The 19,603-nt window shown below is 45.4% G+C and overlaps 2 protein-coding genes across 3 annotated transcripts; both read right to left on the minus strand.

The window, feature by feature from the left end:
- Positions 1 to 1,130: 1,130 nt before the first annotated feature.
- LOC125515625 (disease resistance protein RGA5-like) lies at positions 1,131 to 8,719 on the minus strand. Its single transcript, XM_048681136.2, has 3 exons — positions 8,596 to 8,719; positions 6,402 to 7,291; positions 1,131 to 3,313 (listed from the first exon to the last, which is right to left on the minus strand). The coding sequence occupies exons 2-3, from the start codon at positions 7,226 to 7,228 to the stop codon at positions 1,372 to 1,374; spliced, it is 2,769 nt and encodes a 922-aa protein (XP_048537093.2). The 5' UTR covers positions 7,229 to 7,291; positions 8,596 to 8,719; the 3' UTR covers positions 1,131 to 1,371.
- A 4,940-nt stretch (positions 8,720 to 13,659) lies between these two features.
- Positions 13,660 to 18,998, minus strand: LOC125515627 (disease resistance protein RGA5). 2 transcript variants are annotated; one of them, XM_048681139.2, is made up of 6 exons: positions 18,762 to 18,998; positions 18,484 to 18,621; positions 18,288 to 18,340; positions 17,992 to 18,086; positions 16,974 to 17,899; positions 13,660 to 15,836 (listed from the first exon to the last, which is right to left on the minus strand). In XM_048681139.2, exons 5-6 carry the CDS (start codon positions 17,810 to 17,812, stop codon positions 13,856 to 13,858), a joined length of 2,820 nt encoding a protein of 939 aa, XP_048537096.2. In that variant the 5' UTR covers positions 17,813 to 17,899; positions 17,992 to 18,086; positions 18,288 to 18,340; positions 18,484 to 18,621; positions 18,762 to 18,998; the 3' UTR covers positions 13,660 to 13,855. The 2 variants fall into 2 exon arrangements, with proteins under 2 accessions (XP_048537096.2, XP_048537094.2); XM_048681137.2 differs by having other exon boundaries at positions 18,484 to 18,627.
- Between the last annotated feature and the right edge of the window lie 605 nt (positions 18,999 to 19,603).

Below are 19,603 nucleotides of genomic sequence, written 5' to 3' on the forward strand. Positions count from 1 at the left end.
CCCCGCTTTGTATTACAAAGCAACCAACTTCGATACAGCCAATGATAGGTGCTGGGACGGAAGCAGCACAGTCACGCCCAAAAGAAAAGAAAGAGAAAACAAAAAAGAAACAAATGCGAACAACGACGGATCAACAAAAACGATGAAGACCCACAGCCGCTGCGCCCACCGGAGAGTTCCACCACACTCTGAGCACTCCGGACTGCCGCATACCAATCAACACCTTCAAGAAGGACCGCGACGCCGACGACGCTGCTGCCCGGACAAGTCCTAGGGTTTCCCCCGGTATGTAGAGGATTGCGGGGGAAGGGGCAAACCCGATGTCCTTCAGAAGGCACGGCGGCGCCCACAGACGTCACCTCGTCGGTGCCGGACAAGCCGATACGGATTTCTCCGGACCACCAACCACCCACGACTCCCGACGATCCATCATGCGCCACCAAACACGCCGCACACCAACATGCGCCACCACGGCCGTGCAGTCCCCATCGCCGTCTCACCGTGGCAAACGAAGCGAGACCGGCAGGAGCAGAGAAGGCAACCGGGAACGAGGGGCAGCAGCAACAGCAACCACGCCGGAGGTGACAACCTCCACCGCCCGAGGCGGGAACCAACCGGACGTAGCAACAGGGGCAAACCGGGCAACCGCGGCCAAATCGACAGGGGGAAAGGGAAGGTGGAGAAGTGGCCCATGGCCACGGCCGGCGTTGTGCCGACTCCAGCTCCCCCGCGAAACCATGTTTCGCCCCCGCGCCGAAGGCTCAGCTAGGCCCAGCCGAGCCCGAGACGGGCTCGTGAAGCCCTCGTCGCCGCGCTGCAGTACACGAGCCGCCGTCGCCGCTACCCCCTGCACGAGTCGCCCCGCCGTCCGCCGGAAACGCCGCAGAGGAGTTCCGGCCAGGTCCGCCCAGACCCAGATAGCAAAGGAGAAATGCATTACCGGTACAGCTACAGAATGATGACTTGCCAAAGAGCACGACAACTAGAGAATGACGACTATGAATGGTCGCCCAATAATATTAAACCATCAACACATATGGATGACTGATTATTACAGAAAATGTAGTACACTAGAATTTTGTATCATTATCCGTAGTACATTATTATCCGACAGAGAGAATAGTGTATCATAAAAGAGAGATGAATCGAGCCAAACACTATTAAACTTCAGAACCGGCTGGCCGGAATACAAGCAGAAGCAACTCCCCTGTTGTTGGCTTCTTTGTTAAAATTATCACTGAAATCTCCCAAAGAGTAGATTTTTTATGAAAATCTAACAACACCAACGGCTCAACAAACACTAAACTTCAGAACATGCAATGCCGGCCGGACGACGAATAGCAACAACTCCCCGGTTATTGCCTTATTTACTCAACGTCTCTGAAAGAGTAGACTAGGGTGGTTGGGATGTGTGCTGGCTCCTCTCTCCATGGCAGTCTTCACAGCTTCAACAATGCCATCATCACCAACAACCATAATGCATTTAACACTAGCGAGGCAGGGGAGGTTCTCAATTCCAAAGCCGAGAGAGTTAGCTTCAACCATGCAAAACGCATTAAGCTCTAGTTTTTCAAGCTTTGGCATGGATCCTGTCCCAAACATCAGATCTACTGGTTCCAAACATCCGCCATAAATAAAAATCTTCAAGAATCGGAACCCAACCTCACCACTGAATCTGAGCTTTCCGCTTGACTCTGTTTGTTCCACCAGATACATAACGAGCAGACTGGGTAAAGCCCCAAGGGTGCAGAGGTCGTCCTGCTTGAACCTCTTCACAACAAGGCGTAGCTGCTGGAGGTTTCTGAGGGAGCCCACCCATGTCGGCTGCGGGAAGGCTGGAAACCATATAAAAAGGTCATCGAGGGTAGGCAGGCACAAAGATTCCTCATGTAAGAGGCCGCTCCGATCCCCAATAGTCAGGGAGCGGAGATTTTGGGTGCCTAGCTTATACAGGGAGGAGACAATAGCTTTGTTGTGCTCCCCCCCAACCATATTTGTATCCTCAGTGTCAGAATCAAATCCGAAATCAAGGTAAAGCTGCAGATTCCTCAAATTCTTTAGTTTGCCAAGGCCGCACAGGAAGTCTAATGGCTGAATGGAGGCATTGACAACTTTCAACGTCTCTATTGCTTGCATCTTTGCAATCCCATCAGGAAATTTAACAAAATCATTAACAAGTAGATGCATCAATTTTCTGAGGTTAACAATAGATGCAGGTAATTCCTTTACATATGTCCCTGTTAGGTCCAGCACCTCTAAGCATCCTAAACGACCAATTTGTTCTGGGAGCTTGCTTATTTCTGTACATTTGAGATTTAGGTACCTCAGCTGGAACAACCTCACTATATTTTCAAGATGATGATCTTCCAATTCGGAGCAATTCATCAAGTCAAGAACATGTAGATGTCTGAACTCCTCCAAAGAAGGGATTTCCAATAGACCCCTAACCATAGTAAGTGATCGGACATGGGAAAACACGAGATCTGCTATCAATACTGCTGAATTTCCTTTCTCGACACCTTGTACACAGAGTCGGCGAACAACTTTGCTTTGGTTCCTAATTGTCAGAGTGGGAACCCCAAGTATAGTAACAAAGTTCTCTTCTATAGACTTGGATATGATGAAGTCAAGAATTGTGTCATGAACTCGACAACTCTTCACATTTTGATATACATCTATCTCCCCAGGTTGGATCAATCCCCTATTGAGCAGTTCATTAAAACACCTTTCTCCAAACTCATATGCACTGTACTTGCCTTCTCTATGAATGAATCCTTCAGCAATCCATCTTCTTATCAAGCCCTCCATCTCTATAGTAGAATCTTCCAGATATATGCTCAGATATAAGAGGCATGTTTTTAGATAAGAAGGCAGATCAAAGTAACTAAGTGATAATATCTTCATCATGCCTTCAACACTAGAATTCCTTTCAAGTGCACGCCCAATTGAATCTTTCACTTCATTCCATAGATCCTCTGTTTTATCTATGTTAGCCAACAAACCAGATATACCAATGATCGCCAATGGCAACCCATCACATTTTCTTAATATCTTCTTAGAAATTTCTTGAAGGTGGGAAGGGCAATCTTCATCAGACTTAAATATTCTTCTGTGAAATAACTGCCTTGAGTGCCCCATATCGAGAGGCCTTATATTATAAATATGGCCATTTAGTGATGAACAACATAAATGAGCGACATTGTTCATACGTGTAGTTGTGATTATTCTATTGCTAGAACTTGTAGTGGGGAATGCACACTTAATAATATTCCATGTATCCACATCCCAGATATCGTCAACAACAACAAAGTACCTGTACATGGGTAAATAAATATTAGCATACCTTTGAAATAAAGAGTGTACTATGTACACAGATAAAAAATAAGTGGAACACTCCAATATTAACAGCAAGAAAAGGATAAATACAAGTACTAAAGGGGCATATGTTACAAATTTAATTCGTCTGTGCACGCCCATGTTAGTTTGGCGCATTATAGAGAGCAAGGTAAATAAGTAATCGTTTAAACAAGAGGCCTGGCCGTGGAAAAGACCAAGACTGGACAATTATGTTGAAAGAAGAGAGATGGATCAAAAGATGAATAATCATATGTGCTTAACTTTTTGTGGAAGGGGCGTCGACCAGGGTGGTCATGACCAACGACCAAAGATATAGTGATTTAAAATGAAAACAGATTAAATTACATATATAATATAGTCAAAATTATAAGTTCCCTCATAGAATATATTTTTTAGTACTCCTCCTAGGTGTGCATTCTAGCGCCTACATAAGGACTTGTAAGTTGGTTCGTAGCCATAGTGTGTGTTGAAGAAGAAAAAACGCCGTCCGTGTGTTAAGGCGTTTAGAACAACAAAAACAATAACAACAACAAAGTCTTTAGTCCCAAACAAGTTGGGGTAAGCTAGATGTGAAACCCATAATATCTCGCGATCAACTCATGGCTTTGGCACATTGATAGCATGCTTCCACGCACCCATGTCCATAGCTAGTTCTTTGATGATACTCCAATCCTTCATGTCTCTCTTAACGGACTCCTCCCATGTCAAATTCGGTCTACCCCGACCTCTCTTGACATTCTCCGCACACTTTAGCCATCCGCTATGCACTGGGGCTTCTGGGGGCCTGCGCTGAATATGCTCAAACCATCTCAGACGATGTTGGACAAGCTTCTCTTCAATTGGTGCTACCCAACTCTGTCTCGTATATCATCATTCCGGACTCTATCCTTCCTTGTGTGACCACACATCCATCACAACATATATACGCATCTCCGCCACACCTAACTATTGAACATGTCATCTTTTAGTCGGCCAACACTCAGAGCCATACAACATTGCGGGTCGAACAGCCGTCATGTAGAACTTGTCTTTTAGCTTTTGTGGCACTCTCTTGTCACAGAGAATGCCAGAAGCTCGGCGTCACTTTATCCATCCGGCTTTGATTCGATGGTTCACATCTTCATCAATACCCCCATCCTCCCGCAACATTGACCCCAAATATCAAAATGTGTCCTTCTGAGGTACCACATGCCCATCAAGGCTAACCTCCTCCTCCTCACACCTAGTAGTACTAAAACCGCACATCATGTACTCGGTTTTAGTTCTACTAAGCCTAAACCCTTTCGATTCTAATGTTTATCTCTATAACTCTAACTTCTTATTTACCCCCGCCAGACTATCGTCAACTAGCATCACATCATCCGCAAAGAGCATACACCATGGGATATCTCCTTGTATATCCCTTGTGACCTCATCCATCACCAAGGCAAAAAGATAAGGGCTCAAAGCTGACCCCTGATGTAGTCCTATCTCAATCGGGAAGTCATCGGTGTCGACATCACTTGTTCGAACACTTGTCACAACATTATCCTACATATCCTTGATGAGGGTAATGTACTTTGTTGGGACTTTGTGTTTCTCCAAGGCCCACCACATGACACTCCTCGGTATCTTATCATAGGCCTTCTCCAAGTCAATGAACACCATATGCAAGTCCTTCTTTTGCTCCCTGTATCTCCCCATAAGTTGTCATACCAAGAAAATGGCTTTCATGGTCGACCTCCCAGGCATGAAACCAAACCGATTTTTGGTCACACTTGTCATTCTTCTTAAGCGGTGCTCAATGACTCTCTCCCATAGCTTCATTGTATGGCTCATCAGCTTAATTACACGGTAATTAGTACAACTCTGAACATCCCCCTTGTTCTTGAAGATTGATACTAATATACTCCGTCTCCATTCTTCTGACATCTTGTTTGTCCGAAAAATGAGGTTGAAAAGCTTGGTTAGCCATACTATCGCTATATCCCTGAGGCCTTTCCATACCTCAATGGGGATACAATCAGGACCCATCGCGTTGCCTCCTTTCATCGTTTTTAAAGCCTGCTTGACCTCAGACTCCTAGATACAACCAGGTCCGTGTGTCGAGGCGTTTGCGGCAGGAAATTATTGTGTGCAGTGTGTTCCTTTTCTTCTTCCACCTTCGTCCGAGCGAGAGAGAAAGAGAGGCCGACTAGGGTTTGTCCCAACATTTGGTATTCAGAGCCACAAGATTCGGGGCCTTGGCGGACGCGGAGGCGACGCGCGGTGAGACCACGGCGAGATCCCTTCGGGCACCACCCTTCTCTCTAGTGTCTTCCATGGCCTCCTAGTAGATCGTAAGATAGGAGTTGCATTAATCGCCGACAAACACGAACATGAGTGCTTAAATGACATTGATTAAGTATAGACTCAACCAACACAACATAATCTAATTTGGTACAGTAACAATGGAGAGGAGGGCGATCAATCACAGTGGTTCAAACATGATCAATGGAGATGAGAGTGACGATTGGCAATGGTTTGAACATGGTGCATGTCATGGCCACTTTATTTGGTGTATACTCCGTATATGTTAGAGAAGCATGAATGCAGAAGTTCAAATAACAGATGCATGGATCGAATAATCATGTCCGCACGTGATGTGTGTGTGTGTGCGCATGATTAATCCGGACCAAGAATAAATATAGGTGGGTGCATGCTGCATGCACATCATATGATCAGGTGATTCAAATGGACGAGTGGATATAACAGGCTTAACTAATGTAAAGACATGAAGGAAGCACATAAACAATGAACGTTAGGTCTTAATTAGGGTAGGTTGTGACTCGGGGCCTGTTTGGCAGCTCGCCAGCTCCCAGCTTCTGCGAATTTTAAAAACAATACAAATTTTATGATTATCTTTTCTCATAACATATTAAAAAAATTGGTCGAACTATTTTGGTGATAGGTTTACACATGGAAACAAATTTTAAAAACAATACAAATTCATGTGGTATATCTAAATAACGTTTTTTATACATTCAAGGATGCCAAACATATATGAGTTTGGAGTGAGATAGTACCTTTTGTCAACAAGGAAACTAGAGATCTTGGAGATAAGTTGTTGTTCATCCCTAGCTTTGGTATGGGCATAATCTTTATTTGCCACTTCACTGAGAATAGTTCTCAAGATTTTCTTCATGTTCGGATTTCGTGACACTGATACGAAAGCCCGACACTCAAATTTTCCTTTAAGATCTTGATACACTTGGTTTGCAAGAGTTGTCTTGCCCATTCCTCCTGATCCAACGATGGAGAGTATTTTTGGTTGTTGTTGTTGCACTGGCGCATATACATTCCCTTCTGTCAACAATCTAATTATCTCAGCCTTGGGTTCGTCAATACCGACAAGCTTTGAGGCATCCTCGAAGATAGCAAGAGCCCTAGGGTCAACGGTTGCATTTTTTGTGTTGGAGAAGGCCTGAGTTGTCTTGTACCTTTGATTCCTCTCGCCCGCCTCAATGACTTGATTCTTCAAATCTTGGAACGTCCGATGGTGAGCCTTCCTCTTCCCCAATGTCCCCAGAATGTGTTTGATCTTCTTTATGAAGCCATCCGGCTTAGCGTCTTTGTCGTCGAGACCTTGCATGAAGTCGTCAATGGAGTCCTCTATATCATAGGAGAGCTCCCGCACCATGGTCATCCATACCTTGTCCTGCACGTCAAGATCCTCCTCCTCCTCCGACATCTTAAGGAGAAAGGCATGCATGGCAGTAAGCTCATCAGTTAGAAACTTAATCTCACCGCACACCCCTTTGAGACGATTGTACTCGTCGACCAGCAGAGTGCCCAGCTTCTCCAGGACGGAGTTAAGGGCCCCCGTGGCCACACTCACAAGAGCCACCTCCATGCGACGCAGGACGTGCTAGCTCAGTTAGTTTGCGGCCATGGAGCTCGTAGATGGTTAAATGCACTGACAATTAATAAACGGGTGAGAGGCATGCAAGAGGCCAGAACAGAACGAAGAAAATTCTCAAGATTACGGTTGCCGGTACAATAGTCTCCAAAGTCTAGATATAGAAACAGACCCAAAAAAACAGAAATATGATAAAAGAAATACATGTAGAAAAGCTACATCATCAGTTATTTTGTATAACATGAATCACTCTATTCGGTCTTCTGAAAGCTGTCGTACGTCCATGGGCCAGTTTGCGGTTGCTGAAATTTTTATTTTTTTGCTCAGCTTATAATCTGCCGTGGAAAAATAGCGACCAAAACAGACAAAATCGAGTTGGTTTTAGGCAAAAGCTGGTTGAAATGTTGGATAACTGATCATAATCCACCTCAATGGCACCAAGCTGAGACTTAGACAAGGAGAGACAAGCTTTTGAATTTTTCAGTATGAGCATCGTTACTAGGGATGAAAACGGAGCGGAAACGGACGGAACTGGGTGCTACCATATTTGTTTTTTTTTTTTTGCAGAAGCGGAAACAAATACGAAAACCTCGAAAATGAATACGGAAACAAATACTACCAGAAACAGACACGGAGCGAATACAGAGCGGACACTGAAACAAAACGGTGTGTTGGCCGGAACTTAAAACCCCCTTGAATCATAGAGAAATACACACAAAAGACAAAGAAATTTAAGAAATTGTTAACATGGCTACATGATAATATGGTTGTGTTGGCAACATGGGGTAGTATTGTAATAGTACATGACAATTCCGTATTGTGTCTAGTTGAGAATGTGTGTAGAAGTAAAAGTTGGTCCTCAAATGATCTAGTCTGCTCATTGTGTCATTGTGTGTTGTTTGGTAATTGGGCTACAAAGCAGCCATAGGCCTATAGTAGAAACGGAAATTCCATATTCACAGAAACGGAAAGTTTCGTTTTCACGTCTGTTTCACCGGAAAACACCATTCCGTTTTTGTTTCCGTTTCCGCATAAAAAATTCCACTTCCATTTCCATTTTGCAAATTTCCGTTTCCGTTTTCATATTTCCTCTCCGTTTCTATTTTTCCTCCGGAAAAGCGGAAACTTTTCACTCCATTTTCATCCCTATTACCAACGCAATATTTTTATTATATTTTAAAATACACATTTATCTTAAGAAAACTTCCAAAAATCATGATATACATTTTCTGGATTTTCATGATATGCATGTAAGCCTAAATTCACCAAACAACAACTCCATTGATCCCTTGGCGGTGGCATCACACTGTACTAGATGAGAAAACAGCATGGCAGGGGAGATGGATGAGGTCGGTACTTACCGGGATCCCACCGTCGACCAGACTCCGGCGACGCGTGAAGCAAGCAGCAGCAGCAGCGATACTTGTGCAGTGGCGCAGGACCAAGGAGAGGATGGAAATATCTATACTTATGTGTAAGGGTTTATTAGGCAGCAAAACGTGTGTACCTAACGCTACACTTGACTTGACTTGTATTCCTGACCACACGTGGGTTATGGATGGTAATCCTTTGGACTGCCAATCAAGTGGAGCTTGCTTGTGTAGCCCATCGTTGTGCAGAAAACAAGTGGAACGCATGAGCCAAAAGAGTGGGAATGGAGAGAATTCTAAAGATTGCCACCACGTACGGTCAAGACCCAAACAACTACTCCAGCATCCACTCATCACTAAAAATGTTGAAACTGCGGAATATCGCCGGGATCAAACTGTAAAGCCCACGAACGCATCTACCTTAGAGCAACTCTAATGGGGCGACCCATTTCCTCCGCGACCATCCGTTTGGGTCGGTGCGGACAAAAAAGTTGGCCTAGTGCGCTGACCTAAACGGACGCGCGTCCGCTTTTGTCCGCCTGCCGACCCATTCCCGGGACATTTTTTAGCCGGATTTGCGTCGGCGCGGACACGAGACGGACGCGCACGCGCTCGCCCTCTTTCCTCACCGGGCCCGCTGGTCGGTGGCACATTGGATTGGCCGCTCCCCATCAAACAGCATACCCTCGCCCGACTGCTTCGTCGCCGATACCGCCGGCCATTTTTTTCGATAAAATGAATACATAGATAGTTCTAGCGTACACGGTTAAAGAAAAGACCACTACTCGTCGCTTTTTGACTCCAACTCGGTAACGTCCTCCTCCGACGTCTGAATGTAGGCGTCAGCATGCTGCTCGTCTTCAAAGTCCCAACCCGACGTTTCTCGTAGCTTCAGTTTCAATTGTACCGCCTGCTTCCGCGAACGCTTGTCCTCCCGATAGGCGGCTCGCACCATCCTCCTCGCGTCCCTCTCCAACCTCCTTTGCTTGTAGAACTGGCGCTCGTCGACGATGTCCTGCGGGAAGCGTTCGCGCCACACCACCATGGCTTCCACGTCCATCGCGGCGATGGCGAGGCGACGCTGCCGCCTCCGGTGGACACGACGATCCTCGTCGGTGAAAAGCCACGGGAGAGGCGCCAGATCCTGCGCCCGCTGGCTCGACACGTCGGGAAAATTCATATCCCGACGAGGCCTCAGGAGGCGCCACGCCGCCGCGTCATGCGCGCGGGCCGCCTCCTCTGCGGTGTCGAAGGTGCCGAGGCTGAGAAGTTTCTCGCGAAACCAGATCTCGGAGAAGAAGGCGTCGGAGCGGTGCTCGCGGACTCCGCGAAAATCCGAAGCGCCCAGCCGGCGGATCGACATGGTGGCGCAGCGGCGAGACGAGTGGGCAGCGGACAATGAGCGGGGCAGAGTGTGGAGGGAGCGCCTTCTTATAACGAGCCTCGGCCGCGGCGCGCGCGCGAACCTTTCCCGCGCGCTGGAGCGCGAAAACCAAGGCGACGGCATGGCCGCTGGCATGATCTAAAGCGCGCACGGTCATGAAATGGGTTGGCCCGTTGGACACACTGCCGACCCAAAACTAAAAGAGGGCGGACGCGGGCGGGCGGCCGACCCAAACGGACAAAAGGCGGACAAAAATGCTGTCTATTTGGGTCGGCTCGTTGGAGTTGCTCTTAGTATAGCACCTTCTTCGTTGCCTTATCCTGGATCAAAACCAAGAAAGGGTGAAACTCAAGGAAGACATGATTATTAATTGCAATCCGATGGACGGAGAGGAGATTCTCTGAAGCACTAGGGACATGAAAAAACTATAAGATGAATTTTTCTACATGAGTATTTTATAATTGAGTGACCAACGTGACAAATCTTTTATAACTCCTCCACTAGCAGTGTGGGTATGATCTTGCCCGGCCGTGGTACTTTTCCCGCATGGCCATCTTCTCGAGCTCACCGGTGATGTGGTTTGTGGCATCACTATCCACATACCACTTTGTGTCCACACCGTATGATCCATCAGCTGCACCCGCCACCTTCTCTTCTGGTGGTGAGTCATCATCATCATCAAAACAATACCAGCAGTCCTTAGCTGAGTGGCCGGGCTTGCCGCAAATCTGGCACCGGAAGGCGTCAGCGCGTTTGTTGGTGGAGTTGCGGCGGCCCTTGTTATTGTAGTAGTAGGAGGGGCCGACACGGGGTGTTCTTTCCAGTTGAGAGAAGTCTATACCTGAAAACTCAGAGAAATTAACCTGGAAAGCGGATTAGGAGGAGCCAACAGGAACAGAAACTCAGAAAAATTAACCCGAGATTGTTGACCCACGAGGGATGCAGTGATGCAAAACGTAGAAGCCATGGTTCAGCAGCGTGTGTCCGGGATGTAGTGCAGTGTACAGCGGAATCTCTTGGGCCCATTCAACAAGAGTCTTGGACTCGATCTTAAGCGAGGACACTGACTGAAGTACCCAATCTGCTGCCATCGAAGCACCCGAGGATCTTTGGTACAGATGGATTTGATGGCTGGGGCTTGGGCTGCAGGATGCAATCTTTGAGGACACCTATTAGGGGTTTTGTTGCGCAGAACTGCAGATCCTCCATTGGAATCATCTCCAGGAAACAGAGAGCGTCTCCTTTGCAGCATCTCCAAGATGTACACTGCAAAAAAGAAGGAAAATTACAACCCGAATACTGAATGGAATAGAAATGTGTACAGAGAAAGAGCAATTGCAGTTTGCATGTTAATTATGTTTCTCGTAGCCAATTTCGAAACAGCAGCACTGCTTGTATATCGGAAACAATAAAGATACAACTGTATAAGCGCCTGCAGAAACAAGCAGAAACGACACGTCAACTGAAACTTGTACACATCCACTGCATTCTGTGTTGGATCGGCCATTGATCTCCGAAACAATCTAATAATGAATAATCATCGCACAGCCTGAAGATACAGACACATTCACAGGTTTTTTTAAATCTTTATATGTGGTCTTGTTGAGGGGTGTTTAGTGCCTCAATCAAACCACCGCGCATCCTCGACGGTACATGTCAGCCAAAGGATATGGAAGTGCGGATGGTCGCACGGAGTCAATTCCTGGTTCTAGGCATTTTCCGATGCCCGGCACCATCTTCTTCATGCAGCCCATTCACGAAACAACATCAGCCAGGACACAGAAATAATCATCTGCTGTCCTGACTCATCTTGATCATAGCTAGCAATAATCATCTGCTTCTGCAAAATCAATTAGTGATCGGTAACATCAAATTTTTAACAGCAGCAATACTATATAGCAATCTTACATTGAAGGCGAAAGACTGCAAGCATATATAACATCATGCAAGTCGTCGAGAAAACGAGAAGACCTCATGAATTGTTTAAGTTCGGGATACTACAACAGGGGCACTGAGCTTCATTGACGGCTAGTTTGCCGAAGAACTCGATGAAGGAAATAACTAGCCAAGAACAAAATGGCTTCATCCAGTTTAAACAACTACCAGCACCTCATATATATGTACTCATCTCTAACTGCAGGATGAAGCCACTCACAGATTTGAGTACCTACCTATTGAGAAACAACATATGCAATTTCTAAATGACAACCTGGATGCTATACAAAGCTCAAGAGGTGTCTCCTTGAGAGACAGAGTGAACTGAATGCGGTTTACCCATTCAGAAAGGGCACGCATTTCCTGAATGACTGAACTGGAATTGTTGACAGCAACAATTAATCTGGACTCGATGCTCAAGCATGGGTGCCAATGACCCTGAACCTATCTTTAGATTTTGATCGCTGCTAATTTTTCAGACTCAATAGTGGGCAGAGCAGGCAAGCCTCCAATCCAAGGTTGCAGAGGTCTTCCAGCCCGACTTCCTCCACTGGACACCAGCACTCTTTTTTGTTGTTGATGTTGACAAGGGATCCCACCCGCAATGAGATGGGCCCGGTGCCTTCTTCAGTTTGCCAACGAACTTGCTGAAGGAAATAACCACACGGACATGACTGTATTTATCGGGGACAAAAAACCAAACAACTGAAGATGCACAATTCACAACCAAAAAAAAAAAGGAAAAAGAAAGGGTCTCTCTCAAACACCTACAACTATAGTGTGTGTACTCTAGCCGGCTGCTCTCGAGATCTTCAGTACTGAAAATGTCTTGTATCTGTATTACTGGAAATGCCTTACAGAACTTGCTTCACTTATAAACCCAACCGGAGATCTTCAGTACTAAGAAAGGTAAAAATGCCCCCAGCACACTTAATTCTTGAATACATTGCTTAGAAAACGTAGAGAGATTATCGTCTGCTGTCCTGAAGCATCGATTTGGAGTTTAACTATCATTGCAAAAAAATGATGGGTACCACTACCAGCAGAAAGGGCATGTCTGCAGAAACTTAGACACATTCATTGCAGACTGCTACGTACTGCAAATTAATTGATGATTGCTAAAATCGAAATTTAACTGCAATATATATAATATATCAACAGTATATTGATCTGTGAAAGACTGTAATCATATATAACAGCATCCAAATCATCGAGCTCATCGAGTTTTTAGTTCTGGAACCTATAACATGGGCACTGAGCTCCCTTCAAAATTACTAACTTCAGAAATAGCTAAGCAAGAATGCAATAAAATTGCACAATTTAAACAACTGTCAGCACCAATCTCTGACTGAAGGCAGTTTACCCATTCAGAAAGAGCACACATTTTCTGAATGACAACTCTAACTGGGATTGTTGACAGCAGGAACTAATCTGGCCTCAAGATCAGCCACAACACTCAAGTGCCCAATAATCAGCCAGTACTGATCTGGTTACCGCTGCAATTGATTAACAGATGAACTGTAAAATCAGGATTTAATTGACAGTAATACATACCAGTTGACAGGCTTATATTAAGCTGCAGCAAACATATACAACAACGTCCGAATTGTTCAGAGAACTATTGAGAAGAAGCGCATAACAGGGGCACAAAATCTTGCTTCATAAAGAGCACGACGACTACACACAGGTGGATAAAAGAGCAAAGGAGAAGTGTATTATCACTATAGGATGACAACTAGAGAATGACGACTACGAATGGTCGCCCAATAATATTAAACCATCAACACGTACGGATGACCGATTATTACAGAAAATGCAGTACAGTAGCAGTCTTAACCAATTCTACAATTTTGTATCATTATCCATAGTACATTATTATCCGACTGAGAGAATAGTGTATCATAAAACAGAGATGAATGGAGCCAAGCACTATTAAACTTGAGAACGGGCGAAGTCTATCCAAGCTGGGGGGGGGGGGGGGGGGGGGGGTATCGGGCGAAAACTCTGAAAGAGTAGACTAGGGTGGTTAAGATGTGCGCTGGCTGCTCTCTCCATGGCAGTCTTCACGGCTTCAGCAATGCCATCATCACCCAAAACCGTAATGCATTTGACACTAGTGAGGCAAGGGAGGTTCTCAATTCCAAAGCCCAGAGAGTTAGCTTCAACTAAGCAAATATAATTAAACTCGAGTTTTTCCAGCTTTGGCATGGACCCTGTCCCAAACATCAGATCTACTGGGTTAGAATATGCATGATAAATAAAAATCTTCAAGAATCGGAACCCAACTTCACCAGTGATTCTGAGCTTTCCGTTTGACTCTGTTTTTCCCACCAGATACAGAACGAGCAGACTGGGTAAAGCCCCAAGGGTGCAGAGGTCGTCCTGCTTGAGCACCTTCACAAAAAGGCGTAGCCGTTGGAGGTTTTTGAGGGAGCCTACCCATGTCGGAACCTGCCAGGAGGCCGGAAAACCACCGATAGAAAGGTCATTGAGGGTAGGCAGGCACAAAGATTCCTCATGTAAGAGGCCGCTCTGATCCCCAAAAGCCAGGGAGCGGAGATTCTGGGTGCCTAGATTACACAGAGAGGAGACAAGAGCTTTGTTGTGCTCCTCCCCAAGAGGAATTTCAAGGATAAGCTTCAGACTCCTCAAATTCATTACTTGACCAAGGCCGCACAGGAAGTATAATGGCTGAATGGAGGCATCAACATATTTCAACGTCTCCAGTGCTTGCATCTTTCCAATCCCATCAGGAAATTTAACATCACGTTCAACAAGTAGATGCACCAATTTTCTGAGATTAACAATAGATGCAGGTAATTCTCGTATAGAAGTCTCTCTTAGGTCCAGCACCTCTAAGCATCCTAAACGCCCAATTTGTTCTGGGAGCTTGCTTATTCCTGTACGTTTGAGATTCAGGTACCTCAGCTGGAACAACCTCACTATATTTTCAAGATGTTGATCTTCCAATTCGGAGCAATCCTTCAAGTTGAGAACACGCAGATGTCTGAACTCCTCCAAAGAAGGAATTGACAACAGACCTCTAACCATAGTAAGTGATCGAACATGGGAAAACACGAGATCTGCGATCAATACTGCTGAATTTCCTTCCTCGACACCTTGTAGACAGAGTCGACGAACAACTTTGCTTTGGGTTACAATTGTCATAGTGGGAACCCCAAGTATAGTAACAAAGTTCTCTTCTATGGACTTGGATATGATGAAATCAAGAATTGTGTCATGAACCCGACAACTCTTCACTTCGCCATAGATATCTGTCCCCCCAGGTTGGATCAAACCCCTATTGAGTAGTTCATTAAAACACCTTTCTCCTACCTCATATGCCGTGTATCTGCCTTCTCTATGAATGAATCCTTCACCAATCCATCTTCTTATCAGGTCCTCCTTCTCAATAATAGAATCTTCTAGATACATGCTCAGGTATAAGAGGCAAGTTTTTAAATAAGGAGGCAGATCAAAATAACTAAGTGACAATATCTTCATCATTCCTTCGACGCAAGGATTCCTTTCAAGTGTACGACCAATTGAATCTTTCACTTGATTCCACAGAACCTCTGTTTTTTCTGTGTTAGCTAACAAACCAGATATAGCAATGATCGCCAAAGGTAACCCATCGCATTTTTGCAATATTTGCTTAGAAATTTCTTGAAGGTATGAAGGGCAATCTTCATCGGACTTAAATAATCTTGTGTGAAATAACTGCCTTGAGTGCACCATATCAAGAGCCCTTATATTGTAAATATGACCATTGAATGATGAACAACATAAATGAGCGACACTGTTCATACGAGTGGTGGTGATTATTCTACTGGTAGAACTTGTAGCGGGGAATGCACGCTTAATAATATCCCACGTATCCACGTCCCATATATCGTCAACAACAACAAAGTACCTGTATAAGGACAAATTAGCATAGCTGTAAAGTAAAGTGTTCTGCGTAGACAGACAAAGAGTAAATGAAACACGTTAAGATTGACAAAATGAAAAGTATAAGCACACAAGTGCTAAAAGAGCATATGTTACATACTTAATTCCTTTTGCATGTCCATGTTAGTTTGGATAATTACAGACAGCAAGGGGAATAAGCAATTGTTTAAACAAGAGGCATGCCCACAGAAAAGATCAAGACTGGACAATTATGTTGAAAGACAAGAGATGGATAAAAAGATGTATAATTATACGTTGGCATCGATCAGGTGGTCATGAGCAACAAAGCAAAGAATCTGGGTGTGGACCCAAAGATCCAGTGATCTAAAATGAAAAGAGAGTAAAGTACATATAATATATATATATATATATATATATATATATATATATATATATATATATATATAATGTGTGTTTTCCCTCATAGACTACTGGTTTGGGCATGCTTTCCCATTAAAAAAATTAGGCTCACTTAACCTAGTAAACTATAGTTTTTTCGATTTTGGATGGCTGCATTGCCAGTGATGTATGGCCATGTAGGGCAACAATAGTGGCTGATGCCTAGTGGATCTCAACGGAGGTGGTCTCGATAGAGCAGTGTGGCGTTCGGTTGGCGGGACGAGGGAGGATAGGAAGACGAGTGTATCAAGGCACGATGCATCTGGTCTGAAGAAACAAGGGGCCCAGAGAAGGGAGAGGTGGAGGTAGAAAAAAGTAATGTGTGTGACAATTTTTGTGTGAAAATCAGGGTAACATGGATGCCACACTTGCAAAATCAGCATGAGGTAAAGTGCACAGATAATTATAGATCAGGATGTTATGGGAGCTCAAGGAGAGTTAGAAAGAAAAGTGAGCCAAGTTAGTACTGTGAGAAGATGTAGTGTTATGGGGTCCTGACACAAACTTATGCCATATAATTACACAATAAAAGGGAATAGTGATGTGCCTATGTAATGAAGGAGATTCCTGAGCATAGAATTATATGGAACTTTTTAACAAATTCTACTAGTACAATCTTCCTATGATATCTAATTATAAGTAACTATTTTATACATTCAAAGATAACAAGTAGAAATGAAAAAATATTAAAGACAAAATGTACCTTTTGTCTGCTAGAAAATCTATGATCTTGATGATGAGTTGTTGTATATTCCCAGCTTCAGTGGTAGCATAGTCTTTCTTAGCCACTTCACTTAGAATGGTTCTCAAGACATTCGTCATGTCTGGATTTCGTGAAACTGAGACGAAAGCCCAACACTCATATTTTCCTTTTAGCTCTTGATACACTTGGTTTGCAAGAGTTGTTTTGCCCATTCCTCCAGGTCCAGTGATGGAGACTATCTTTGGTTGTTGTTGTTGCTCTGAAGCACGAACATCCTCTTCTGTTAACAGCTTGATTATCTCAGCCTTGGGCTCATCAATTCCGACGAGCTTTGAGGCATGCTCAAAGATAGCAAGGGCTCTAGGGTCAACGGTTGCATTCTTGGAGTTGGAGAAGGCCTCACGACCCTTGTACCTTGCATTCCTCTCACCCACCTCTTTGATTTGTTTCTTCAGATCCTGAATCTCCTTGCCGATCCGACGACGAGCCTTCATCTTCCCCAACTTCCCTAGTGAGTTCTTCACTTTCTCGATGAAGCCATCTGGCTTTTCGTCTTTGTCACCGATGCTTTGCATGAAGTCGTCGATGGCGTCCTCCAGGTCATAGGACAGCTCCCGCACCTCATTCATCCAGACTTTATCCTGCACATCAGGATCCTCCTCCTCCGACATCTTGAGGAGAAAAGCCTCCATTGCAGCAAGCTCATTAGTGAGAGACTTGATCTCCTTTCGAACTGTTTTGAAACGCTTGTACTCATTGCCGAGCAGGACGGTCAGCTTCCCTATGACAGGTTTGAGGACCCCCGTCGCCACGCTGACGAGTGCAGCCTCCATGGCCATGCTAGCTCAGAGCTCGGCCAGTCAACAGTTCGTGGAGCTCAGTTGATGAATGCACTGATAGTAAACAGCCAGCTACAAATCGGCAAGCTGAAAAAGAGGAGAGCATGGTTAGTAGACTGAGCATCCCATGGAACCTGAATTTTTAGTTGTGTCCAAGACGCAGGGAGAAGGGCTCATACCTGATTTGTCGTGCAGACCAGCGCCGCAGTTCGCTCGATTCGCAGTGCAAGTGGACAGTGGATTTGATTTATTCTCCGCGTCGTCCATCTGAACCCTGAAAGAAGATAGATTAACAGAGGTGAGCCAGACCATTGCTGCACCAAAAATGGACAGTCAAAATTGTGCGTGGTTGCAGAATGCACTGACAGTAAGCAGCTAACTACAAATTGACAACCTGAAAAAGAGGAGGGATTATAACACTGAACAGCTAGTTACAAATCTCTCATGTGGAAGCTGAGTTTTTATTGGTTCATACCTGAATGTCGTGCAACTCAGAGCCAAGCGCACTGACGGTGAACAGTGACATACCTGAAAGAGGATGGATTAACGGAGGTGAGCCCGACCATTGCTGCACCAGACGAGCTACAGAGTGTGCCGGCGCAGTCCACTGCGCGGCGCCGACGGCGGCATCGGAGGAGATGGAAGCAGGGGGCGAGGGGACGGGGCCGTACCTCAAAGGATGGATCCGGCCGCGGCGTTAACCCCGGCACCTCGCCAAGCGAGGAGAATGGGGGTGGGAGCTCGGGCGCCGGCGAGATGGTCGGCGTGTCAGGTGAACAGTGGATTGTTATTTCGTCAGCATCGTCGATCTGGAGCTGAAAGAGAATGGATTAACCAAGGTAAGTGCAAAATTCGCCGCACAGAACGAGCCACGGACCGACCGCGTTCCGGCGCCGGCGGCTTCATACAAGGAGATGGAAGCAGGGGCAAGGGGTGTTCGTACTCGTACCAAGCTGGCTAGCAGGATGGATCCGCCGCGGAATGGGCGGACGACGGCGACCGCGGAGTAAGCCGGCACCTGGCCCGGCGAGGTGAGGCTCGGACGCCGGCGACGCGTGCACTGCGAGACGATGGAGAGTGGGAGTGAGAAGCGAGATGGGGATGGGGATGGATCTCCTGCTCAGTCGCCGCAAACGCGTAAACAAGGACCAGGATGGATCTGGTCGTCGCCAAGTCGTCGCCGCACTAGTAGAAAAAGTATCAAACGTGAAGCATATTAATGCTGGTTTATATTTGTGTCGGTTCCAACGGCTAGCCGAGCCGCTCTCATTAGTACCGGTTCGTGGTGAACCTTTAGCACCGGTTCGTGCCCATCCAGTTGTGGTGGCAGGATGTTGTCAGACTGGGGCCCCTCCAGCCCGAGCTCGCTCTGTTCTTCCCCTCTTCCTCTCGAGCTCATCACACATTTTGCCCAAAATTTGTCAAGATTTGAAGGCCCCCATCCATTCAAATGATCACAAAGGTTAGTAACTTTGTCCTTTCATCTCTCATTGCTAGATTAACTCTTGCAATGCTTTATATAGTGATTAATTTGTGAGTTTAGTAATTTGGGAGGAAATATATATATGTGCTAGTATTTGATTTATATGCAAGAGGTCAAAAATAACACTTAGTTTGCATATGTAGGTGTGGTTTACTTAGTGCCTTCTAAATCTCCGTCGTAACCACCGTCGATCGCCCGCACCGTCCCGTCGCCGGCACCACCTTGTGGTGAGCCTCTTTGTTCATAAAATTTTATATAAAAATTGATGTTTGTGTGATTTGGATATATAGTTACTCGTATAATTATCT

This window comes from Triticum urartu, chromosome 6A (genome assembly GCF_056163025.1).
Source record: "Triticum urartu cultivar PI428250 chromosome 6A, HENAU_Tu73, whole genome shotgun sequence".
NCBI classification, from domain to species: Eukaryota; Viridiplantae; Streptophyta; class Magnoliopsida; order Poales; family Poaceae; genus Triticum; species Triticum urartu.

Bases quoted from the DNA above. Each gene is read 5' to 3' on its own strand.
- LOC125515625 (XM_048681136.2), bottom strand. From the start codon at position 7,228: ATGGAGGTGGCTCTTGTGAGTGTGGCCACGGGGGCCCTTAACTCCGTC. The intron at 3,314-6,401 runs GTACTATCTCAC...ACCCATGTACAG, and splicing joins AGTTTCCTTGTTGACAAAAG to GTACTTTGTTGTTGTTGACG.
- LOC125515627 (XM_048681139.2), bottom strand. From the start codon at position 17,812: ATGGCCATGGAGGCTGCACTCGTCAGCGTGGCGACGGGGGTCCTCAAA. The intron at 15,837-16,973 runs GTACATTTTGTC...GTCCTTATACAG, and splicing joins GATTTTCTAGCAGACAAAAG to GTACTTTGTTGTTGTTGACG.